The sequence below is a fragment of the Suillus fuscotomentosus genome (assembly GCF_016647785.1).
Source record: "Suillus fuscotomentosus strain FC203 chromosome Unknown F5891scaffold_83, whole genome shotgun sequence".
Taxonomy (NCBI): domain Eukaryota; kingdom Fungi; phylum Basidiomycota; class Agaricomycetes; order Boletales; family Suillaceae; genus Suillus; species Suillus fuscotomentosus.
Window position 1 is genome coordinate 43,968 of NW_024539595.1, and position 23,905 is coordinate 67,872.

At 47.8% G+C, this 23,905-nt stretch overlaps 8 protein-coding genes and 1 non-coding gene across 9 annotated transcripts; 7 read left to right on the forward strand and 2 right to left on the reverse strand.

Annotated features, from left to right (window-relative positions):
- Positions 1-453: 453 nt before the first annotated feature.
- F5891DRAFT_1281702 (uncharacterized protein) lies at positions 454-5,246 on the reverse strand (the record flags this gene model as incomplete). The annotated part of the gene is made up of 11 exons (XM_041370495.1): positions 454-2,216; positions 2,269-2,413; positions 2,466-2,662; positions 2,715-2,877; positions 2,937-3,119; positions 3,176-3,283; positions 3,349-3,477; positions 3,530-3,658; positions 3,701-4,181; positions 4,226-4,443; positions 5,079-5,246. The coding sequence occupies 11 exons, from the start codon at positions 5,244-5,246 to the stop codon at positions 559-561; spliced, it is 3,579 nt and encodes a 1,192-aa protein (XP_041219776.1). The 3' UTR covers positions 454-558.
- A 466-nt stretch (positions 5,247-5,712) lies between these two features.
- Positions 5,713-6,602, forward strand: F5891DRAFT_1116208 (uncharacterized protein). The gene is made up of 3 exons (XM_041363794.1): positions 5,713-6,042; positions 6,091-6,129; positions 6,186-6,602. Exons 1-3 carry the CDS (start codon positions 5,747-5,749, stop codon positions 6,307-6,309), a joined length of 459 nt encoding a protein of 152 aa, XP_041219777.1. The 5' UTR covers positions 5,713-5,746; the 3' UTR covers positions 6,310-6,602.
- Positions 6,382-6,981, forward strand: F5891DRAFT_961830 (uncharacterized protein; the record flags this gene model as incomplete). The annotated part of the gene is made up of 1 exon (XM_041375848.1): positions 6,382-6,981. A coding segment is annotated over one exon (600 nt), but the record flags the coding sequence as incomplete, so codon positions are not given.
- Positions 6,982-7,674: 693 nt separating this feature from the next.
- Positions 7,675-7,764, reverse strand: F5891DRAFT_t111. The gene has a single exon. It is a non-coding gene; the product is annotated as a tRNA-Ser (tRNA).
- A 628-nt stretch (positions 7,765-8,392) lies between these two features.
- On the forward strand, positions 8,393-9,313 carry F5891DRAFT_1195469 (uncharacterized protein; the record flags this gene model as incomplete). Its single annotated transcript, XM_041368130.1, has 6 exons — positions 8,393-8,689; positions 8,735-8,786; positions 8,842-8,957; positions 8,998-9,109; positions 9,156-9,181; positions 9,236-9,313. The coding sequence occupies 6 exons, from the start codon at positions 8,393-8,395 to the stop codon at positions 9,311-9,313; spliced, it is 681 nt and encodes a 226-aa protein (XP_041219779.1).
- A 231-nt stretch (positions 9,314-9,544) lies between these two features.
- On the forward strand, positions 9,545-14,783 carry F5891DRAFT_1063239 (uncharacterized protein). The gene is made up of 13 exons (XM_041362995.1): positions 9,545-10,722; positions 10,952-11,310; positions 11,486-11,505; positions 11,576-11,724; positions 11,837-11,952; positions 12,071-12,186; positions 12,597-12,722; positions 12,779-12,809; positions 12,860-13,143; positions 13,215-13,354; positions 13,406-13,969; positions 14,034-14,350; positions 14,407-14,783. The coding sequence occupies exons 1-13, from the start codon at positions 9,664-9,666 to the stop codon at positions 14,534-14,536; spliced, it is 3,411 nt and encodes a 1,136-aa protein (XP_041219780.1). The 5' UTR covers positions 9,545-9,663; the 3' UTR covers positions 14,537-14,783.
- Positions 14,784-14,926: 143 nt separating this feature from the next.
- F5891DRAFT_1063244 (ubiquitin-related domain-containing protein) lies at positions 14,927-15,582 on the forward strand. Its single transcript, XM_041362996.1, has 5 exons — positions 14,927-15,016; positions 15,071-15,088; positions 15,143-15,172; positions 15,229-15,311; positions 15,369-15,582. The coding sequence occupies exons 1-5, from the start codon at positions 14,999-15,001 to the stop codon at positions 15,451-15,453; spliced, it is 234 nt and encodes a 77-aa protein (XP_041219781.1). The 5' UTR covers positions 14,927-14,998; the 3' UTR covers positions 15,454-15,582.
- A 1,070-nt stretch (positions 15,583-16,652) lies between these two features.
- Positions 16,653-17,714, forward strand: F5891DRAFT_1195472 (GTP-binding protein; the record flags this gene model as incomplete). The annotated part of the gene is made up of 6 exons (XM_041368131.1): positions 16,653-16,796; positions 16,855-16,887; positions 16,937-17,109; positions 17,163-17,245; positions 17,298-17,504; positions 17,572-17,714. 6 exons carry the CDS (start codon positions 16,653-16,655, stop codon positions 17,712-17,714), a joined length of 783 nt encoding a protein of 260 aa, XP_041219782.1.
- A 2,849-nt stretch (positions 17,715-20,563) lies between these two features.
- Positions 20,564-21,553, forward strand: F5891DRAFT_1281708 (uncharacterized protein). The gene is made up of 2 exons (XM_041370496.1): positions 20,564-20,589; positions 20,648-21,553. Exon 2 carries the CDS (start codon positions 20,648-20,650, stop codon positions 21,419-21,421), a length of 774 nt encoding a protein of 257 aa, XP_041219783.1. The 5' UTR covers positions 20,564-20,589; the 3' UTR covers positions 21,422-21,553.
- Positions 21,554-23,905: the final 2,352 nt, after the last annotated feature.

Sequence of the window (23,905 nt, forward strand, 5' to 3'; positions counted from 1 at the left end):
CCGACCCAGAGATAAAACCATACCTTGCAAGTTTTGCTGATGCTGCAACTTGAAAGAACTCCAATGCTGGCAACATAGAAATCAGTACAAACATATACCTCATCAACCGGTCTTTGCAAGCCGCGAGTAATGCTCGAGAGGAACGGCTGGGGTGCCAGATGATCGAGCGAGGTTCAATTTTGTAACTCCTTGTTTGCAATTCAGGTTGTGGATGTGTTTGTCAAAGAGGACGGCGCTAACTGACACCTCGTGCAAGCGTCATAATGCGCTCCGCAATGGGCGTCGCAATGATTGTAGTAGTGTCCGGGTCGTGCACTGCTGATATGTGATCTTCTCAGTTCTGCACTGTGTGGGAAATTGTATATTTTGAATGTCTCACAGTCACTTTTTCATTCTTTTTGCAACACGCAGCATCACGACATTATGAAACTAGAGATAGACGGTCAATTACATCTGGAGTTGAAGAGACAGAATTCGGAGATGTACATGTTTACATCGTGTATCATGCATAATAATCTAGTGTAGCATTGGCAATCTTCGTGCTTGGAGGTACACAAACTACAATATCTCTAGCGTCCTAATGTCCATCGTGTCGTCAATAGAAGCCATGTCCTTGACCTTGGCAATGATAAGGTGGTCCGAAGCAACTCTCTTATACTCCCCACCATGCTGTTGCGCTAGCAAAAGCGCACCAAAAGACTGTCCAAGGCGAACAACCAACCTCAACTCTCGCAAGCGAGCCTCCGAATCAGCCAGCTTAGAGTCTACAAGAGAACCACGGACAGATCTGTCTGTTCGAGAGACAGGCTCAGTCCAATCGTCCACACTCTGTGCATCATCTGCAAAGTCAGGCTCCGCAAAGTCAGGCAGCCCAAGATCATGACGGTTCCATGGACGGACAAGTAAAAATGTTTGCTGAGTGGGCCGTGTCGGCGAGAACTGAATCAACTTGTCTTCAGAGGTGATTAGTAGGCCTTGAAGACCATCTGCCTTGATGTCATAAGTGAAACATGTCTCCGGGTCTGGACCACGCCTCCGCCTAAGTTCGGTGATTGGGAATACGATGCAAGGTAGCTGCAGTCTGGAGTGTGCGAAACGAGGAGCACTGAGGTTGTCAAGGAGGGTATACAGTTTCGAAGTCAACTCCGCTGACACAGTGTTTCGCAGCATGGAGACAGACATCTTCATCTCATCTTCGGGCAAAGATGACAGCATACATGGCGGAGCTTTGTATGATGTAATGTCAGCTGGGAGACAACTATTGAATTCAGAAGCTTTTCCGATCCAGTCAAGGGGGGTGATGTCGCCTGAATGCGCAATGATCTCCTGCAAGAGTCGTCCGAGCGCGTTTTGTCTCTTCTCGCCGTAGATTACAGGGAGGTGGACGTGGAAGATGCCAAATAGTGAATACGCAATGTCTTCTTGCAAAGTCGTGACACGGCTGGATGCCCATCGAAGTTTCTCTCGGGCGCCTCTCATGCCCGGGCGGAAAGCAATGAGGGCTTGTGCATCTATGCCTGTTGAATCCTCCAACTCCTGCATGATAGCAAGAGACGTCTTGTGGTTGGGAGAGCGATCATCGAGATACAAGGTCCAATCTGCTCGATAAAAGCGAACAGTGTGAGGAGCAAGGAATTCCTGCACAGTCCACCCCCGAGTGTTCCAAGTGCTATTTGCGAGTGCCCCGGGTTCCGACCAAGGCAGAACATCTGCCAGGTAGATAATTGTGAGCGCTGAGTGGCGGTACCAGACGAACATGGAGTTGACTGATTCTTGAAGTTCAAAATTGTTGCTCTGGTCAATGCAACATGTATCGCTCCACGCCCAGCGAAATCCCGCGTCACGAGCGGTTTTGCAGAAGGTTTGTAGCTTTGCTACGGTTCCGAGTGGAGTTAAGGTGTACACGTCCTTGTCCTGAATGTCGTGCAGCCGCGGCTCTTTATTCTCCCACCTATGCGATAACATGACCCAACTGAAATATTCCGTGACTATGGCCTTGATGAGCTCCGTTTGGAGGGTTGCATGTGCCATCAATGATGACAAGACTTCTTTGTACTTTTCGCTTTTAATGAAGGTATTGATTTGTGTTTGTCTATCACACAAACGCCCAGTGAAGGTGTTGATGAGACGAAGTGGGGCATTTTCTAGTTGAATGTGGATAGCTCTTTGAATGGTGTCATGTGCTTCCGATGGACTGACATATTGCTGACGCAACTCTGGAGAATGGATCAGCCATCTTCTACTCGACGCAAGGTACGCGGTGCTTACCTCGTATCTTCGGGTCGATTGCATTGTCCAACTTGAAAAGCATGGTTTTTAACGCCTCAATCGCTTCATCGTAGCGTTGTACTTCGTGAAGTACTGCATACTTCAATTTGTACCCAGTATAAGACGAAGGGCTCAGTTGAATGACCTGTGCATCGCTGGTATCAGCACTTGAGCTCGACAATAAACATCACTCGCACCTTTTCTGCATCGTCAAGGGCCTCTGTATAGAGCCTTCGCGTCAAATTTGCCTTACATCGGCGCGTAAAAAGAGACTCGCATGAAGAGTCCAGGCTTATCCCTGCTGAATACAGTTCAACAGCCATTTCATAATTGCTCGCAGTAACAGCTTCGTCTCCCTTTGTGACACAACGTGAAGTACACTTGTACTTGAAGGCTGAAGGACACTAGAATGAGTCTCGATTTTCAGATTGTCCACAACTACTCACCGGCAGACCACTCGTGATAAACAGGCTTCACAGCCTCGCTAATCATGAGCATCATATACTGATGAGACCCAGCCGCTTCAATCACACGATCAGCGCAGAGAAATGCTTCACAACGTCTTTGGTTGGCGGTCTGCCATAACGAACCGAAGTCCCAGCCGAAGAACTGTGCAATGCATATGATCAATCAGTGGGGATATCCTCTGAAGCTTCGTAGTGATATACCTCCGTGAACGTATCCATGAACCCATCCAAGTTATGCATGAGTTCACCCGGTATAGGTTCATAAGGTGTTGGACATAGGAACCTGTCGGCGATAGTAGTAATACCGGCCGTAAGTTGATCAGCGGCTTCGCTGTAGTGCCCGCCATCGAAAACAATCATTGCACGTTGCACGTGAAGGTATGACTGGCGAGTATATTTAAAATGAAAAAAAAAATTGTTAGGTCTGACGTAGGACTCACATCGACTATGTGGCACTGAAATGTCTCTGAGGACTGACAGGTGGCGGCTAAATCTTGAACCCGTCGTATCGCTTCATTGTGGCGACTTGAGTTGAAAAGCGCAATAGCCTGGTGAAAATTACATTGGAGTCTTAGTATAACAAACGCGCTATTAAAAATAACGAAGAGAGTACCTTAATTAGTAAGATCTCGACAGTCATTCGATTGTGATTCGAAAATGAGAGAGCAAGATCAAAAGCTTCCATGGCATCCCAAAGTCGTTGCTTGCCGCAGAGGGCAATGCCTTTAAAAATATAGCCCTTCTGCATCAAGTATGTTCACATTCAGTATTCGCATCGAAGCCAAACAACTTACGATGAATGATGAACAACTGCCGGGCTCTTGGCGACTTTCCTGGAAATGAGTGTTTGTGCCGCCGTGATCGCTAGATAGCTCAATGTTGGTAACATGACTGCAGGGCTGTATGTCGCCCGTCGAGAATGACTTGAATGTGGATTGAATAGACAAAGAAAAGGGAGAACATACCTGTGCGAAATCGCGTCCGATTTCGATCTGTATTCTGACGGATTTGTAGATATCCTCCATGCCGCCCTGATAATCGACGCCGAGCTGTACGAAATCACCATCTTTGAGCTGATATGGTGCGCTCTCAGAGCCTGGACAGCTTATGTGGACATGATTGAGGAAAGTGCCTGATGATGATTTAGTGTCCTTGATGTAAATGTTGCCGTTGTCTGACCAGATTTCCGCATGGAGGCGAGAGAGTACACGTGTTTCAAAGGTAATTTCGTTCGTGGAACGGGCGTCTAAAGCTGAATGACCTGAGAGGCGACCAATGCGAATGGGGGTGTCGCCGTCTGTGAGGTTGCGGAAGATTGGCTCGAAATGGAAGATGTGGTTGGAATCGACGTACGGGACCAGGCAGATGCGGTGGGTGAGGGGGTGTGTGGCAATGGAGGGAACATCGTTGATGGGTGTAGTGCGTGACAATTCGGTGGCTGGGGGTCTTGAGGAGGTGAGTCCTACTTTGAAAGATGGGCTAATTTTGACAGTGCCTGGAGCAGAATGATATCGCTGTCGGGAAGGACGATAAGGAGTTGACTCGCGAGGAGGTAGGCCGGAAGTGGCTGGTTCGGGAGAGTTTGATGTTTCTCTTCAGCATCCGCGCAGAAAGGAGCCCCAAATGGACATGGTTGACGGTAGAGGTCATGGAGAATCAAGTACCCAGCTGAATGTCGGTACTTTATAATCACATCCTGAGCAGTGCCCTGAAAGCGAACAGCCTAGCTTCGGGCCTGGTTCTCGTAAGTTCTTACTTTTGGTTCAACTACAGCTTTTACTTCTCCCACCATCTGTCAAATGCTGTCCCTAGACTTTGTATTAGAAAATCAATGGCTCGTCTTATACTGATTACTACTAGTACTTGCCTCGTTTCTTGTCGATCAATGAATATTGATCAGACATACTCAGTAATTTTCGCTTGTCATGAGCAACTGTGACCTCTCGGTGAACAAAGTTAACCCCGCGCCATGATCTTTCCTCTTTAGGACACCCGTCAAGTCCCGGCCCCTGTTCCGGCCCCACCGACCTAACTAGTGGTGGAAAATAGATAAGATAGGCGTCACTCTTTTCCAACACGTCTTACATAAGCATAACCCTAACCCTAAACGCGGCCAAACCTTCGACTTGAAAATTTTCAAAAATTGAGACTGCCGCAAGAAGGATTAGTGACGAGTGACGAGTGATTAGTACATGCTACATGCAGTAACACTATATTCTAGTGCATTAAGCCTTTCTAAGTGTCTCCTTAACCTCGAGAATCATGGAGGGAGGTAGAGTGCGATGTCCATGGTACTGACGGTTAGCCCAAGCTGCCTCGCCACCAGTAAGACCTTGCGCATACGCGGAAATGAAGCGTGCGGAACCCTATATCATCCTCAGAATCACTGCAGCTCGAGTCCGACTCCTCCTCAGAGTCAGAGACATCTTCAATTGTGGTTTTGTGGGACCTGGAAAGTGCAGACTGAATATTCCTGAGACGAGCCTTATTAGCTTTAGATGTTGCACCCATTGCGAGATGCTTTTTGTGGGTAATATCACTGATTTTTGCTGCCTTCTCCTCCTCGTCCTGCCCAGGCACACATCACGTGATGTATTATATAAGCGGCCAAATGTTGGTGAGTCGAGAACTTCAAAATTATTCCCTGGCATCTCATGGCCTTGTAAACCACTTTCTGACTTAATAGAACAAAAAAAATTGGACAATGAAAATCTCATTCAGTTTTGAATATTTTTTATTTCTGCTTCCTGGCAGTTCAAACTATACTGCTGTTAAATATTTCCTAGGATCCAATAACATCAGAAATAAATATATGTGCCCATAATTTGAGCAACGGCGAGGCTCTCAATTTGCTGATGTAAGCGGTGCTGGATAAGAGTGACGCCTATCTTAGGCAAGTATAGTAGGCAGAGTTTTACAATGGAGCTGGAGTACTAGTCCGAGCAAGCTAATTACAGGATATCATTAGGGGCTACTGAAATGATCACGCTGGTTCTTCATCCCTTGCCACCATGAACGTCTCTGGTCCCTCGCGACTGCATGGTCCACATCCGGTCCCTAATTCAAGAGAAAAAGACAACGATGAGGATCTTACCCGTATGGTCGCTGAATTAGGTCTTTCTGATGTTGAGAGATTGCAGAGCCTATATGATCACAGAGAGCGTCGAGGAAAGGGGCCCTCTGATCGTGAAGTTGCTTTCATATTGCTGATGCAGAATGCCCGAGAACTTGCGGAATTTAATGCTGATCTAGCACTCGCCCAGCGACTCGCTGTTGATGGAGATGAGGAGCCTGATCCTACAGCTAGGTCAGGCTGCATATTGTGGAATTCACCCAAGCTAACATTGTTAAGCAGGCCAACACCGGCCGTTGCTCTCCAATGCGACATTGAAAAGTATGCACGCGAGTACAATGCTCCCCTGGAGTTCCTGACAATAACTTTAGAACTAGATCAAAGATGCAAACATGGAGTCAATTACTTGACTCCTTTCTTTTGACGCCCGTATCGAGTGGTCAGACAACACCAACCCCGGGTCAAGCGCCGACTATAACGGCTAGATGTCCTCCTCGGTGAGAGTCGTCATGATACTGGTGTAATGCTTAAACCGAACGAACCATTATACTAAGTAGGGCAACTGGTCACATCTGTGTGATTTGCCATGATCCTATCTTCGGAGAGGAAGTTCTGGCACCATGCAATCACTTCTTCGATATCAGTTGCATCACCGACCTATTCCGGTCAGCAATGCGCGACGAGCGCCTGTATCCTCCTCGGTGTTGCCATCAGAACATTCCGCTACCGCAAGTTCGGCCTCACTTGACGCAGGCATTCCTTACCGAGTTTGAACTCAAAGCCCAAGAATATGGGACGCTGAAGCGCGTTTATTGTGTCGAATCAACGTGCAGCCGTTTTCTCGGGCCATTACATGACGGGGGTTCCTCGAAGATCTTTACATGCCCGTCCCCTACATGCATGACGATGACATGTGGAAAATGTCGCGGGAGATACAAAAGATTCACCCACTCCTGCACTCCCGATGCAGAGACTGAGGTTGTACTCACGCTTAGCCGCGCCTCAGGATGGTCCCGTTGCCCAGGTTGCGCTCAGATGATTGAGCTTAGCGTAGGGTGTTTCCATATGAGCTGCCGATGCAAGACGGAGTTTTGCTATCTGTGCAGAGCATTGTGGAAGACTTGCAAGTGCCCCCGATGGGATGAGTCTAGGCTGCTTGCTCGCGCACAGTGAGAACGTGGGGTGAGTGCTCTGCTGCAGCTGTGGAGCATGTTCATCTTCCTCGAGAGGCACCTGGAATGAACGGTTGAGTCACCGCGTGTCACTGGCCCTGCCAAAATTCCCCTGGCCCACATAAAGCACTGGTTTGGTGTTGGTGTTCCGGAGAGGAAATACGATAATCACTGTTGAAGATTTGAAGCAGCCATCAGGGAGGAACAATTAATACATACATCCCGAAAAAAGTATGAATCTCAAGGTCTTTGACTTGTGCGTTGATACTGTGATCCGGTGCAATACTCTTATACTCCCCACCACGCTGCTGCACTAGCAGGGGTGTGCTAAAAGGCGAACGATCGAGCAAGGCATGATCTGCATGGTAACTTGAGAACCTTCGGGCCCACCTCGAACTTGAAGTAGACAGTACCACAACTAGATGATACTCGAAACACCGCAACCGTTGGAACTAATGAGCACCATGTTGAATTCTAAAGACAGTCTTAAGTGTCATCCGGTTGACCTTGCGAGGCTCGAGGTTCGAGTCAGAGTAATCGTTGGGCATGACAACAAAATACTCACCAGCCACAGCTGCGTATCATGGTCAACACTTTCTCTGCTCACAGCATCTAAGGTGCTGGGTGCCAACTTTTAAGATTCAGGGTTAACTGGCTTGATGCTCGACATTGACGAGGTTGCAGGGACAAAAAGCGACACCAGCAGGATTTGAACCTGCGCACGGGAACCGTAAGAGATATCTATGATTCGAATCTCTCGCCTTAACCACTCGGCCATAGTGCCGTGAGTGAGTCTCTCAGTTGTTCCGGTCAAGGATACATCTAAACGTGGGAAAAACGCACGTACCCACAAGGTTGCCGCAAGGGCGTCGACGTCGTCTCAACGCATCTACGTATTGTCGCGCACGACGTCAAACTTGCACTTCTCTCAAAATACATGCGCTCTGGCTCACAAGTTTACAGCGGGTATACCACTGTCAAGCCCGCCAAACCAATCCCGAATTCTTCCAGTCGATTCCGAGTCAGAGGAAATAGCCTGAGATGAGATAACTCATTCCAAGACCACGACACAGCAGATCCCGCCCGTCCGGTGCACTGATACCTTTACTTCCTATGGCTCAGCCTCTCATGTCACATGTGTGTCCTACTTCGACCACTATCTTCACTCTCAATATTGCAGAAGACCAGCTTCACGCCTTTTTTTCGAGCCCCTCTTGCTTTCCTTTCGAACAGTAGAAAACAAATATAACGAGCTCCCACAGATTCTTGCTGGTTAATGGGAGCAGAGTGAGCTATCTGACGCGGTTTGCTCTGGGGTATGAGAAGACTGATACTAGTGCGCATCGTGGTAAACACTCTAACCAAGAAGATACTGATGCTGGAAGACAAACGGAATCTGGCTGACTTGAACAATGCAACAGCCTGCTTCATTTCTTGCTATCTTACTTCTACATTCAGATCTTAATTTTGTTATCTACTCGCGGACCGTGCACCACGTTACCGTCTCTCGAAATGCCACTCACAGCCGACATTTATTTCATCAACATGTCAAACCAAGTCGCTCGCGGAAGAGGAAGAAAGCGAAACCAAAGGTGGTTACACCATCCTCCGTCGAGCGTCTGGAATCCCCTATGGAACAGACTCTCGATTTGGCGGGTAACTTAGATACGCACGCAACTCGCCATAAGAGCGTTTCAATACCGTTAAAAGTGACTCGGTTGACCTTGCAAACCACGTTCTAACCCATACCTCAGAGGCTGCAGCTCCCGGTGCTTTTATGGTCGATATCTTACCATTCTGTAGACTGTGAGCTATATTATTCTGTCCTTTTCGTTGGCTTCTGATGACCTGATAACCTTAGTGGCAAAGATCCCTGCGTGGTTCCCCGGTGCTGGCTTCAAGCGCATAGCACGTGAATGGCGTGGGAGCCTTGAAGAGATGGCTTTTGCACTCCACGAGTTCGTCAAGGATCTGATGGTGACCAATTCGCATATTTATCGAAGTCCAAATTTTACAGATCGCTGACATCGCCCTTGTGTCTTTTACTTCGAATCTCTTGGAAGGTAGTGATGTGTCTGCGGAAGAGGAACATGTCGTGAAATGGTCTGCTTTGTCCCTATACGCTGGTGGTTCTGATACTGTCTGTTCTTAAATATTTATATTTCTAATCATCAGGTGGAACCCTTACCGGGTGTGACCAGGTATGTCGCATATTTTGTAATGTCTAAGACAGGCCTAGATTGACACACTCCAAGCCACCCCAAACCCTTCAAGTGTTCTATCATCCCTCTGCAACTGCCCTTGGGCTCGTTGAACAAGATGCTAACTACTAAGCTCACGATGGTGAGACCGGAGACACGCGCGGGGATGGCACATCGCATCGTCGTAATTTGTATGTTACACTGAGGAATTATGCAATATAGTTCGGGAATCATTTGCTTCCGCGGAACGAACGAGATTATGTACTCATAATATTAACCTCGATATTTCGTCCTGCAGCCGCCCAATCTTTGCATGTTCACTAGGCTTAAAATGTCCTACTGGTCCTGAGGCCAAGTCTATAGCTTCAGTAGATGACGTATATATAGTAATCGGTACAAAACCGTAAACGCGTATGGACGTGGGAAGAACGCGGTTCATTACTTTGTGGTTGCTCGCAGCACTGACAAGCCACTGAACTAGAATGCCGACGCCGTCTGAGACGTCAACGCGCTCACGTTTGTCGTTGTCGCGCACGACATCAAACTCAACCACTACACGTACTTCCCTTAAGACGCGTGCACTCTCAATCACAAGTGATGCAAGCGGTTGTACGACTGTGAAGCCCGCCAAACTAATTTCGAATTCGAATTCTACTTCAAACATGCTCTCCACGATGCCGACGCACTTGAAGCGTCCTGGCACAGGTCCGCCCAGTGCTTTCCCGCGTTCCTTGTCTGCTTCCACTAGTAGCACTACAGGCTCGAATGGAAATCGAAGTGTGGTGTCATCAACCCCATCTCGAGCACGCGTCGTTTCCGAGACATCCATCCCAACTCCATCCCATCAACACCGTGCTTCAGTCAACCTCGCCTCTCCAAAACCCGCCATAAACTTTACATCTCCGAGTCCCGCAAAGCACAAGAACAATCCTTCATCCCCATCAGTCCGTGTGCTCGCAAGCTCTGCTAATTCCAATTCAACATCAGTATTTGGGAGCGGCGAAACGGCTTCCCTGACCAGGACCGTCTCCATGGAGAGTACTCCGACAACTATACCCCCGTCTTCCGCGCCTAAGCCTCATTCAAGTAACACACCCTCAAAACCTTCAACAAACACGCCTTTGACCATTACGCCCTCTAAATCCTCTCCTCTCGCTCGTACACAGCTACAGCGTACACCATCAAAGACATCCAATATGACACGATCCCCTGGAGCAAAAAATATACACTCCCCAAGTCCAAAAGTCCGTTCTCCTGGCTCAAACTTCGCAGGTAAAGAGCCTGTCGCCTTGCTGTCCGAATCGCTCGCCTCGAAAAACGGTATGGCTGCAAGTGCCATGGGCGGGACCAGAATAGGAAGCGTCTTTAATGATGGTACCGGGAGTATCATCGGTGGTCCTAGACGCGTGAATGGACGCGTCACGAATGGTGCCGTGATCAATCTGAACGATGATACGGGTTTGGAGGATATATGGGATCATGAAGATGACGGGATGACGTTTGATATGGTTACGGATGTGGATGGAGAAGGCGATGAAGAGGTGAGTTCGTTTCGTTTTAGTGTTTCGTTTGTCTACTCTTTTGTGTCTGCGATTATTGGATTGTATGCAGCCTTAATGTCGTTGCGTACGCACGTCCTCCTGACGCGCACTACATGCACACATTTATTCCCGCTCATATCACTATCCAAACCCTACTTTCACGTGCATACATCCACTCATCCTTCTCTCCTCTCGCTTCTTTATCAAACCCACTAACTCAAGTCTACAGCTCGACCAAGCCCTTATCCAAATTCGCACCCTCCACACTTCCAAACTCCTTGCCTACAAGCGCCTCCTCGAACGCGCGCACGCAAGTAGTGCAGCGCAGGTTTATCATCTTCAAGCTCAACTTGCAGAATTGCGTTCTCAGTCTCAGGCTCAGGCGCAAGGATCCTTGCAACTGGATGGGGGTGAGTATTGTGTTTGTGGTGAGAGGAAGAGGGGGTATTGGGACGGTGTTAGTTGGGGGAATGTGGAGGGGGATGAGACCGCAGAGGGCGGCGATTTGGTAAATGCTATGAAGAAGCTTGATGAGAGGGCTATTAGGAGGGCTATGAGAGGGTTGGGGAGGGAGAAGCGGGGGAGGGTGTGAGTCTTTCTTTGTTATGGTTTGGGTTCCTGTGTTTTGTCGTTGGAGGTCGTGCCTGCTGATTGGTGCAGGGGCGAGATGACGTGATGGTCTCTGGATGTATTCCCTCGTCTCTCTTTCCTTTTTTACTCCACTTTTTGTTGAAGACGCTGACACTTGCATTCTATCGCGTAGTATGCAGATCATACTCGAGTGTACGTCCCGCACATCTTCATAAAGGAGCGCTAGCTGATTAACTCTTCTCTTCCCCGACCACCCCAACAGCAACCCTCCCAGGTGACATCCCCCTGCAAATCCTCCTCCTCCAAAAATACCTCAAAAGCTCATTCGACATCATCGGTTTCCTCGCGCCTGAGCTCGCCCTTCAGATCTTGAGCAAGTTGAGCGTGAAAGAAGTTGTGAGGGCTGGGTTGGTGAGTGTTTTGTTGTGGGCTTGTGGGATGTTGGGGCATTTCGGTTCCGCTCGGATCCCTTTTTTCTTGAGACACTGGTCGGAACCATATGGGTACTGACGGCACATGACAGGTCTCGAAAAAATGGTACACCGCAACTCGTCATCCTGCATTGTGGAAGTGGCATTGTCTGCGCTTGACTGCCAATGATCCGGTCCGTGTGAGAGCACCAGCGCAGCGTGAGGGATGGTGAGTTCCCTTTCCTCGCTTTTCGTTTTCCCCCCGATTCGTACTCGCCCCTGTTTTTCCTCTCCATTGTAGGCCTAACACTTGCATTTACTGATTCTTTCAATGCGTTGCATCACAGGTACCCTCTCTACCGATCCCTGCACCACCGCGAGTCCAATTTTGCTCATGCGCTCCCACAGAGCATACGTTTCTTGAATGGACATACGAATTTCTGTACGACGTTGTTATTGAGAGGTGAGGGGCGTTTTGCGGGTGTTTTTTGGTGTCATTATTATTTTTGGGGAGGACGGCACTTTTTTTTTTAGGATGGGGAGGCTTTTCATGCTGACGAAGAGCCGTAGAATGTGAATCAGGGGAGGCTGAAGGTCAGCAGCTGTATTGCAAGTCCTGCTCTTCCAGCCACTCCGATTCACAGCCACTCTACCTCCATCCGCCCTACCTCCGGTGCTTGCGTGCCCCATTGACTCTATACGTAGGAGATGTAGAATGCGGATCAGGGGGGCTGAAGGTCAGCAGCTGTATTTAAAAGCAGGTCTTGCTCCTCCAGCCACCCTGATCCACAGCTATGCTCCATCTGTCACCCTTTCCCCTTCACATTTGCCTTTGCTCTCCCTAAATAAGGACTTTCGTTGATGCTTTCGCAGGCAAGCGCCTCATCTCAGGCTCCTACGACGAAACTATCCGTTTCTGGGACATCGACACTGGCGAGATGAAAAAGTGCCTGCAGGTGAAGAAGCCTGTGAGCTGTGTGGATTTCTTGGCGGAGGAAGGTGTGTCGTTTTTTTTGTATAGTGCATTATGCATGCTCGGAGCTCATGTGCCGAAGAGGTTTTCGTGGTTGGATTTCATGATGTTGGGTGCGTCCATTTGTGTACATCTGATATTTGAAATAAAATTATTGCCACAGCCGCGTCCACCTTTTTTCCTCCGTTACATTCACACCTCTTCAACAACTTGCCGGACACCTCAACGGTATCCGCGCCGTTGCACTTTCCTCCAAGAACCTCGTCAGCGCGGGCGCTGACAAGGCTCTCGTGTGTTGGGATTGGCGCGCCGGGACGAAGATCGTGAGGTTTGGACAGCAGACAACAATTAACATCGGTGTGCAGATTGTCCAAGGGGGCACAGAGGCAGAGGGGGAGCGTGTAGTGGGTGTGACTATCGATGGCATCGTTCGGGTTTTCTCGATTAGTGAGTTTCTGGTTTCTTTGCTGTCGAGTTTCTCTTTATTCTGTTGCTCATGGTTTGATGATGGTGCGCAGAGAGGAGAGAGATGATCTCGCAGTTCAAGCTCAATGAGCTCGGTGGTAGCGACCCTGTGTTGCATGCGAAGCTGTTTAATGTGGGCTCTGCACCTAATAATATGTTGCAGTGGTTCGCGGCCAAAGGCTCGCAGATGACTGTAAGCGTTGTACTCATCTTTGGTCTGCGTACTTCATTCGCTTCTCCTTAGTGCGCGACTAAATCCGTGATCTTGCATCTGCAATGGAACGAAGATGAAGACGAGAGGACTCCTGCCGAGACAACTACAATGAGCCCTACATTCACTGGAAGGACTCTTACCTCTCCTACGCCCTCTTCCCTTAACCCGAAATCACGCGCCGTCTCATCCCTTATACGGCCCACGCAGACGTCTACTCCCCAGCGCAGACAGTCTGCACTCGGAGTGAGTACATCGGGCTTGCCCAAATCGCGACTTTCGCTTGGGACACCTTCCACGCCTCTCTCCTCCAATATCAGCGCATCTCAAATTTCTGGTATATCACCATCTCCGCTCTCCCTACTACCTCGATCTGGCACTCCGCTGTCCCCGATGGGTGCACCATTATCTCCTATGGGTGCGGTGGGTGCAGATGGGTTTGCAATTCGGTTCGGGCGCGCGGCAATTTTGACTGCACCTCCCAAGCTCGTTGCGCTCGTAGAGACACCTGATGTTGCTGTTGGCGCAGTGGATCCTAGGAAGAGGAGGGTAGTTACTGCTACGAGGTTTAGTTCGCGGGCGGGGGCTGATCGGAGGGTACGTCTGTCATTTCATTTTCTTACCCGAACCTGCTCCTCACTTGTTCATATCGTGCACCCAGATTCTGATGTCGACGCATCAAGACAAGGGCAAGATTGATGGCCTTGATGGTCCATTGGATGAAGACACGGGGCCTACGACGGACCATGCAAACCCGATGTTCTCATCCCCGACGCCAAGCGTTGATATAGATGCAAATATCATTCCTTTGTCAGGCGCATGGGAAGCGCATGCTCATGCCACACCTGTGGGTATGAAAGGTCTTCTTGGTCCGTTACCGCCCAAGTTTGCGGGCTTGGCGATGCCAGAGAAGAATCCGATGTCGATGCAGCTCACACATGAGGAAGTAGTGGTAGGGTGCGCGGACGGGACAATTTAGTGAGTGACTTTTTGTTGCATTATGTATTAGGCACGTGCTGATATGTTGCTGGTAGTGTAATGAATTTCTTGGGGCATGAGTATGTGAAGGAGAGGTCTAGGACGGAGGAAGGGATTGATGAGGATGAGGAGAGCAGTGAAGAGGGAGATGCATCCGTGGATAGGAGTCTAATTTTGGGGACTTGAGAGATGTCGAAAACTTCACGCAGCCGCACCAAAAGGACAGGCACCAATACCACACCGAACTAGCAAAGGAATACCAACTATTACCGCACGGACTAGAGCATTCGACAATTTTGATCGGCAGGACAGCTACTACGTACCACACTCGTTTTATACCATCAACGACTCGTTTATTTGGATTGATATTAGCGTCAGTTAGAAGAGACAAATGGCTCTTGATATATAGCTCGTGTTTAATTTTCTTGCTTTGTGTCCTGAGGGAGCTAGTAATGTTGGCCATTAAGGAATCATATATCATACCTGAGCTGCTTCGTTGAACGAGCCATGCAAAGGAGGCATGGTCGAAGAGGGTTCGCGGAGCTTGAACTTGAATATAACGCTATGCCTCTCAATGTGGGACCGTCACGCGCACTACCATCGAGTAAAGCAGGGGCGTAGTATAATCCACGGCGTGCAACTTTGAACATGCTTATCAAAGTCAAAGTGAGCATTTAAGCTCACTCTCAACAAACGTTCCACTACATTGATGACCGCTAGACGCTCACTGGCAAGGAGGTGCCCAATCCAATTCTCGCGATCTGTTCATGACTAACCGTCATGTATGGACAGATTGAGTTGGACATAGATCTCGAAGACAAGGTATCTACAACCAAGCGTACTCGTCGCTGTCAAGTTCACGAACCATGGGAATACAGATTACTCGCATCAAAGAGAAGGTTGAAGAGCAGTCTGGTGTGCCACCACAACAACAGAGGTTGATCTTCGGTGGGAGACAGATGTGCGTGGTCGCCTTGATTTCCATCAGATCATGCAAACTGACCATGTTATGATCCAGGCCGGACGACAAGACTGCCAAGGAGTTCAACATCTCCGCAGGATCAGTTCTCCACCTTGTCCTTGCTCTACGTGGCGGCTTTTGAGATCGCGGACGGTTGTTGCGCGTGTTGAAATCGTGCTATAGCAAGGCAGAAACTCAATCATCGCGAGATGTACTTTGTGTGTTATTAGATATCATTCATAATTGATTTTCAATTCTTGTATCGCTCTCATCCTGTATTGCCCATCTTTGAGGATGGGTAACTCGGCATGGTAGATATCTCCTTTCTGCTCATCCAACTAATCGTTTCCAGGTGGTTCCACGTACTTCTGATGGACTCGGATATTCTACGTCTGCGTCTGGCTTAGCAACAGCTTTATTCATCTAATCGTCAACTTTTCAACCATCTAGTCAAGTGGCCTATACGTAGGGTGAACTCTAGATAGTACATTACACTGAGCCGTATGGCATTGAAACATGTTCGACACCACAATTAGAGAAAGGTTAAAACCCACTTGTACTACTCCTGGAGCGCGAGATAAAGCATTGAAATCGCAGCTTCACCAAGCTCCACCATCCTAAAGAGGGATTTTTCAGGGCACTGAAGGCAGAGAATTACCCCCGCATGTAGGGCTGTCCCAGTGACATCAGGCACGTTCCATCTGTAAACGCAAAAATATATCTCGGACAAAAAATACAGTGATGATGGCATGCACGTACGGTGCTGGCGAGTATTAAATGGTGGTACACCATTAATGTTCTAATTCTCAGCCTACGACTCTACGAGAGAGGTTGGCAGGAACTAACTTGGTGGGAGATGAGGACTATCATACGACCGGATGTACTAGGTGAAAATCGATGGATCCATCATTCGGACGCAGCCAAGTAAGGATTCGCTCGCCGTGCCCTCTCTTGATTCGGATGCCTATGCTTTCGATGTGCGGTGGCTCCTTGATGACAAGAGCGAAACCGGAGTGTATTCGGTGGGTGGAAGGAAATACAGGAACTTCGAGGTGGATACTAATAAGCGGGAAAAGGAAGGTTTGGGTAAAAGCCCATAGGACTTTTCGGCCCGGTGCATGGGTCCGAATCCAAAGGCTTCAAGGTGAGCTGTGATCCCATAAAAGTATGAGAGTAGCGAGTCTAGCGATGCGGACTGCGAAGCTTAACATCCAGTAAAAGTACTAGTAGGAGCTGCACTCACTCGACATCCATCACAAAAATTCAAACTGAGATGCTACCCGATTTAGACTGTTGTGCGCCACAGCGCTTGACCTATCAATATATCATCCACCATACATCATGGATTCCTCAGAGATAAGACAGAATTTTGACCGCTTCCGAATCCTCATTATAGGAAGAGCGAATGCAGGAAAAACCACCATCCTCCAGAGGGTTTGCAAGACACGTGAGAACCCAGAAATATACGACAGGGCCGGGCAAAAGGTGCGGTTCATGATACTAGCAGTACTACTGGGACGATTATAAATTGACCGGAGATCAGATCGATCCCGCCGTGTTGATGGCATCTAGAGAGGTAGGGCGTGTTCTTTTTTGTTTGGTAACATGACTTGACGAGATTTCAGCGCGGGGTACACGATATCGAGAATGAAATGGTGTTTCAAAGCAACCAAGGATTCATTTTCCATGATTCACGCGGGTTTGAGGCAGGAGGACAATTTGAATTCGACAAGGTGAAGGCTTTTATCGGACGTCGTTCTAAGAAGAGACGTCTGAGTGATCAAATCCATGTCATATGGTAAGTAATTGGTCGATTTTTTTGGCGTGCGCTATCTCACATCTTTTGCATAGGTACTGCATTCCGATGGATGAGGATGCAAGGTCTTTCACAGCGGCAGAAACCAAGTTTTTCTCTCAGTGCGACACAGGAAGTGGTAAGCTTTTGTATCTGCTATTGTGTATCATCGACTCATTCCCAACCCTCAGTTGCAGTAATGGTGTTGTTCACTAAATTCGACGCTCTCTATGACGATGAATTTGCAGAGCTGACGAGTAAGGGAGTATCGAGAAAAGATGCTCAAACGCTGGCCTCGCAGCATGCCAAAGAAGCATTTGCCAATGGGCCACAACTAAAGCTTTTGTACGACCACAAGAACAATCCACGTCCTCCAAGGTGTCACGTATGCCTGCCTGGTAAGTCGACTAATTCTCGAACTGCTAATCAATTTACTGCTTATTTCTGTTCTCCGGCATCTACTAGATATGGACAAGGATGATGCAGACTGCGGAATACTGATCGAACGCACGGCCGAAACTCTGGATGATGATACACTCAAAAAAATGTTTGTTTCAACTCAGCGGAGCAACTTGGAGTTGTGCATGAGATATGCAGTCGAAATGTAACTCTTCAAACCTCACTTATCAAAAGATAACTCACTGTATATTGAGAACTCTTGCACAGCATCTTGACTTCTCCAAGACAATCTCGTCGCACATATCTGGGAAATCCGACTGCCAGATCGTAAACGAGTTGGGTGTATGGTTTCCGCATAGTTCAGTGAGATCGTAGGAATTTTTGAAATTTCCTCATTTATATTCGGCGCTTACTTTTAGGCAGTACTAATATCTGATCATATGTGCCAACATGCTGACCTAAGGCATTGCTAATCCCTTGACAGGACGTGAGTTTGTTGAGCCTGTGTCGAGCTTGAGCCTCGCTGACCGAACACGTCGCTGATCCCTTTACAGGGTGTGAGTGTGTTGATCCTCTGTCGAGCTCGAGCCTCGCTGATAGAACGCATCCCTGATCCCTTGACAGGCTGTGAGCGTGTTAGTCCTCTGTCAAGCTCGAGCTCGCTGACCGAACACGTTGCTGATCCCTTGACAGTTGGTGAGTGTGTTGATCCTTTATCGAGCCCGAGCCTCGTTCACTGACTATATCGCTGGTCCCTTGAAAGTTGGTGTGTGTCGATCCTCCGTCGAGCTTGAGCCTTGCTGACCGAACATGTCGCTGGTCTCTTGACTAGTCCGTGAGTGTGTTGATCCTCTGTCGGGCTCGACCTCGCTGACCAAACACATCGTTGATCCCTTTGACAGTTGGTAAATGTGTTGATCCTCTGTTGAGCTCGAGCCTCGCTAATCGAACACGTTGCTAATCCTATAACAGGCTGTGAGCGTGTGTATCCTCTATTGGGCTCGAGCCATACTAACTGAACACGTCGCTAATCCCTTGACAGCATGTAAGCATGTGGATCCACTGTTGAGCTCGGCCCTCGCTGATCGAACACGTTGCTGATCCCTTGACAGGATGTGTGTGTTTCCCTCTGTCAAGCTCGAACCTCACTGATTGATCACGTTGTTGATCACTTGACAGTATGTAAGTGTGTTCATCCTTGATCGAGCTCGAGCCTCGCTCACTGAACACGTCGCTGATCCCTTGACAGGATGTGAGTGTGCTGATACTCTGTTGGGCTCGAGCACTGATGTGTTGATAATTATAGTATGCAAGTATATTTATCCCCAACCATTTTTACCTTTTGATCATAATTCATCAGCGTTACCGCCCTGAAGAAGATGAGATGTGGTCCATCTTACGATTTTCGGCATGTGTCATTGCTCACAGCTCGTCTACATGATTCTTATCCCAAATGCTCACTAATAGCGCTCCGGGTCGTCAACATTGGAGAAAATTATGCAGCTTGGTTCTGGTGAGACTTTACGCCATATCGCAATGAATCTGCTGATTATTGATCATAAGCTGCCGTTATTATCTTCGAAAACGCTTTCTATCTTTGGGGCCAGCAACGCTATAGACTTGGGCAGGAGTCAGCTTACCCTATTCGTGTTGCTCTTCAGCAGTACATAGCATCTTCCAATGCAGCTGCTGTCAGGGAAGCTCTGAGCTCTGCCGTTCACACATATGAAGCAGGCTTCTCTCATTGGATAGCAGGGTCGGCCAGACGCTCTCAGAGGAAGGCGGAGTTAATCGACACAATTTTTGAAGTTGTTTTACAGCACCGCCTACGTATGTAATATCTAGTGCAGTTGTCAGAGTCCCGCTGATATATTCGTATTTAGCAAGACCTTGAAGTCTAAGCAAATATGATGATATTCAGAAGATTGGATGGCATGTCTGTGAAAGTGGTTAAGGAGGTGGAACTGTATGAAATGTTGTATGATCAAGCAATTGGCGATATTTTATGGTGGACGCGCGCGTGATAGATAATGCCCTACGTCTTTCATATGATGCTTGCAACTTTCCTCAAAGAAAAGAAAAGAAAATTTCCACACGATTGCTTATGGGTTGGCTTGATCGGCGTTGGCATGGTGCATAGCCGTTTCCTGCTGAGGGCACACTACAAATACACATGACTACAAATTCACAATCCTAGTCATATCATGCACGAATATGACAGTATGTCCTGAAAATTACAGTGGGTACTTTGTCATCGTGGCTAACTGCCGAGGAGTCAAGTTCCTTTCAGCCAGTACTGCAGGCATTGTGCGTTCTGAGCCCTCATTTAATCCTGACAACATGATCATTAAGCTGCTCTGGACCAAGACATTGCTACCTTGAGCGTGAAAGAATGTATACCTGCTGTATCCCACAGCCTGAAGCAGCCTGCCAATCGTTACATCATATGGAGTGTGTGATGCGAGGGCGTCAGGAGATGTTTTCACTACGTCACGACCTGGCATGGGGTTTATGAGCAAGCTCTTGCTTACTCCACTCTCCCCACAGAGCACCACGTTACATGGTCGACCTCAAGCTTGATGTCCCTACAGGAGACAACAAACACATCCATTGACCGATCTCGCGGATCACGAACCTGCTGTGAACATGTACTCCTTGTGTCTACTGCACCTGTTGTGTCTGTGGAGTCGTGGTTATCAGATATCTTCTCCGGCAGACCCAATTAGTTTTGCAAAAGGAGATGAGCACAAGCCTACTTCGCTTGCAATCCATTGAAGAGTTGGATAACGGCTACTGCCAGTGGGCGTTGACGTAATTGGCTCTGTGACGAGTGCCTTTGGCCAGAATCAACGTGTTGTACCCTGTACCACGGCTATGAGGGCTGCAGTAGCACTACAGGAGAATCCGATCAAAGAACACAACGTGGTAAGCATCGAAATAGCTAAATTCCTCCGTATGGCAAACGCACCGAGGAGGCGTGGCTCCAACACCTTTCGCATCATAAATACCAGTTACAAATAGGATCATTCTGGGGCAATTGCCATTGAACAGCACAGTGCGGAAACACCACAGTGGGCTACATAGGTACGAGTAGCACTATATCCAACCTGAAAGGTCGTACTGACCTCGAGTCTAACATAAGATGGCACCAGCATCACTGACTCGGAACATCGTGATCTTTGGAGAAACAGGAGCGGGAAAAAGTTCCGTCATCAACTTGATGGCTGGCCAAGAGATTGCGCACATATCGCCTGACTCTCACCGCTGCACTCTGCATTGGACGGAGTACCAGATAACCTTCGAAAATGGGTCTCGATACAAGGTGTTTGATACGGTCGGCCTCGAAGAGCCCCGTTTACAAACCGGAGAGTACCTCTCCGCAATTACAAATGCATGTGGCCTCGTCAGCACTTTGAAAGAACGTGGAGGTGTCAACCTCTTGCTCTTCTGTATTCGTGGAGGAAGAGTCACTGAAACCATGCAGAGCAACTATAGGTTGTTCTTCGAATTTCTCTGCGAAGAAAAAGTCCCGCTCGCGCTAGTCGTCACAAATCTGGAAAGAGAGACAAGGATGGAAGACTGGTACACGCGGAATGGGTGTTACTTGGAGAAGTATAACATCAGGTCCGCGGGACACGCATGCATCACTGCGGCGCAACTTCTGGATGGGAGGCATAGAGACAAGTATGAGGCGTCACGTGGAGTACTCCGTGGAGTAGTTGAGGCTCATTGCAATGGATCCATGGAAGGGTGGACCGGTGGACAAGGATGGCTTGCTTCGTTCATCAGCAAGCTCGTGGAATTTGTCGTTGGACGTCCCAAAAAGACGGATATCATTGGGATCCTCACGAAACGATGTGGAATGACCAAGGAGGTGGCTCGGCAGGTAGTGCGGCAAATGCAAGACGAAAATTAATCGTAGGATGATTTCGGACTCATCAGTAATTTCACCGATGCCTTATTTAGCCTTATTTTACTCAACCGCCCCAGGTTTTCGAGCTGACTTATAGCTTCGATCCGAAGCTTAAGGTCGGAGCCACACTCCAATTGGGAGCCTTGTATGTTGGGAAGTTATCAAACGAAGACTATCAGCTCTAAGGAACAATAAGCTTTTGGCAAGAGGTGTGCGTTCGCAAAATCCCGAACACACAGCTTGACTTTAGATAAGCAAAAAAACCTTAATACATAGCCACATGAAGTTACGAGCGATACGTTTTGAGTTCCTCGCCAGCGGCCTCAAATCATCGTAAAATCGTTTGGCGAGTACCGTAAAGGGGGTGTTTTTACCACTGAAGAATAGATCTAGATAATTATTTTAATGAAACACGAGCATGTAAAGATGGTACCCGCTAAATGTGAGATTTTGGATGTGATTTTTGAGAACACGTGACTAATTGATATCAATACTATTACGATGCGTCAATATCGATTCGACGCGTCTCGTCAACAACTCGCATCTCTCTCTCTTAAACCTCATTCATTATGTATTCTACGACTCATAAACCTACACATTACGACTCATGGTTTGCTTCAAGTAATGACAACGACAACACTGCATATTACATCACGGACTTCGAGGACGATTCCTATCAAACGATGCATTACGGATCAAATCATCATTCACATTATTCTAATACATCATCTGGACATTCGCAGACACCGACTATAGATTTTCAAGTACCATCACACACGGACAATCATTTGCATAGCTCATCTCGTAGTATACTTGACCATACCATTGGAACTGCTGTTTCTGTACCGAGTGCTTGATTACTTACTTTACACACCTATTCTAGTCGCATATGTACTTGTTTTCACGCTGCAGCTGTCTATTTTGCTTTGCGATAGTTGAATTGATTCATTTTGACTTGACATTGTACGACGAACGACTACCTAATATGGCTAAATTGCATGATCGGTAACACTGTCATCACACTGTCATGGTAGGTGTAGGGGGTACCCAAGTTACAACAGGTTAGTGTCTTGAACTACTCGATCCCACACCTCTTGGCTTTTGGAAGCTTTGATACTGAGTAAACATATACAAATACATTGTCTCCGAGCCGAAAAGGGATTTGGGCGTCTCCGTGCAGAAACGATGATGAAATGTGCTACTACATAGTACGCGCTTGTTTTTTGCACTTTCAGTCGTGATATTGATAATCTTCATCTCTAGGTGATATCCCAATGTAGTCACATATTGACCTTCTCATTCAGTTTAGGACTGATACTACTGAGCTTATGCGGATGTGCTACTACTGGTATGGGCTTGTTCTTGCTTGCTTTTTTCACTTTCGGTTGTTGTCTAGGTCTTGTGATATCCCAATGTGGTCAAATAACGAGCACAAGGCTTCCAATATGTAGCTTTGAAGACTCACTTCGGTGGACATGAACTCCATCTCTACAAGATATGGTTATCTCCCCATCCTAATACAGTATACATAGTAGGACAGCCCTCTCGATCGCCATCTGACATCTTCGCGAGATGCCGCTTGAAAATGACTACTTATTCGTGTACTTCATATCTCGTATCAACAGTCAGCCCAAGCATCTACAATCATCCAAATCATGGTAGCTTCATATCATTGATATCATGTCAATTACCCTCCCCTCAATGGATCTCTGTATGGAAAGCAGGACCACCTAGTGCTGCCATGGTCCGGTCCAGAACCATGGTTCAAACCGGACTTTTGGTCTGGTTCTCCGCAGTTCGGTCCATGGTTCTCACACCAGCCAGAACCGGACCGGAAAATGGTTCTCGGTTCTAGGTCTGCCCAAACGAGGACATCTCGATCCTGGAATATCCGGGACATCTGAGACATCTGAGACATCCGGCCCATCCGACCCACTTGCATGTATAATGCAGTCACAACATACCATGTGACCCACAGCGCCACCGCGCGTGTCGTGGCTGACACAGTGACCATGGCTGCTACTAGTATTCATAGTTATGTACACTTATGAGGTCTAAAAATATGAAATATTTAATATTCAATGACATATAACATGATACAGTGAAAGAATTATGAAAAAATGTGTGAAAATGGTAAAATAATTGAGCTAGCTGTGTGCAACAGCGAGCACGAAGGTTTCGGCAATGCACACAGTGAGTGCGCGAGTGTTAAGGTCATACTCTTGTAGGATCGGATCCGAAGAACTTTGGCCTCAGCTTGTACACTGTGCCCCTTTCCCAAGTACTTGTCCTTTATTTCAAAGTACTAATGATAACACATCTGAAGGTCCGGACGGGTCTCGTAGATATATCCGGATGACTTCTGGATATTGGAAAAACGTATAAGACTAATCCGGATGGATCTGGACTAGAAACGAACAGAGTATAGACTATCCGAAGATAGAGTTGGAAACATAGACTATCAGAATCGATCCGAAGTCTCGGAGG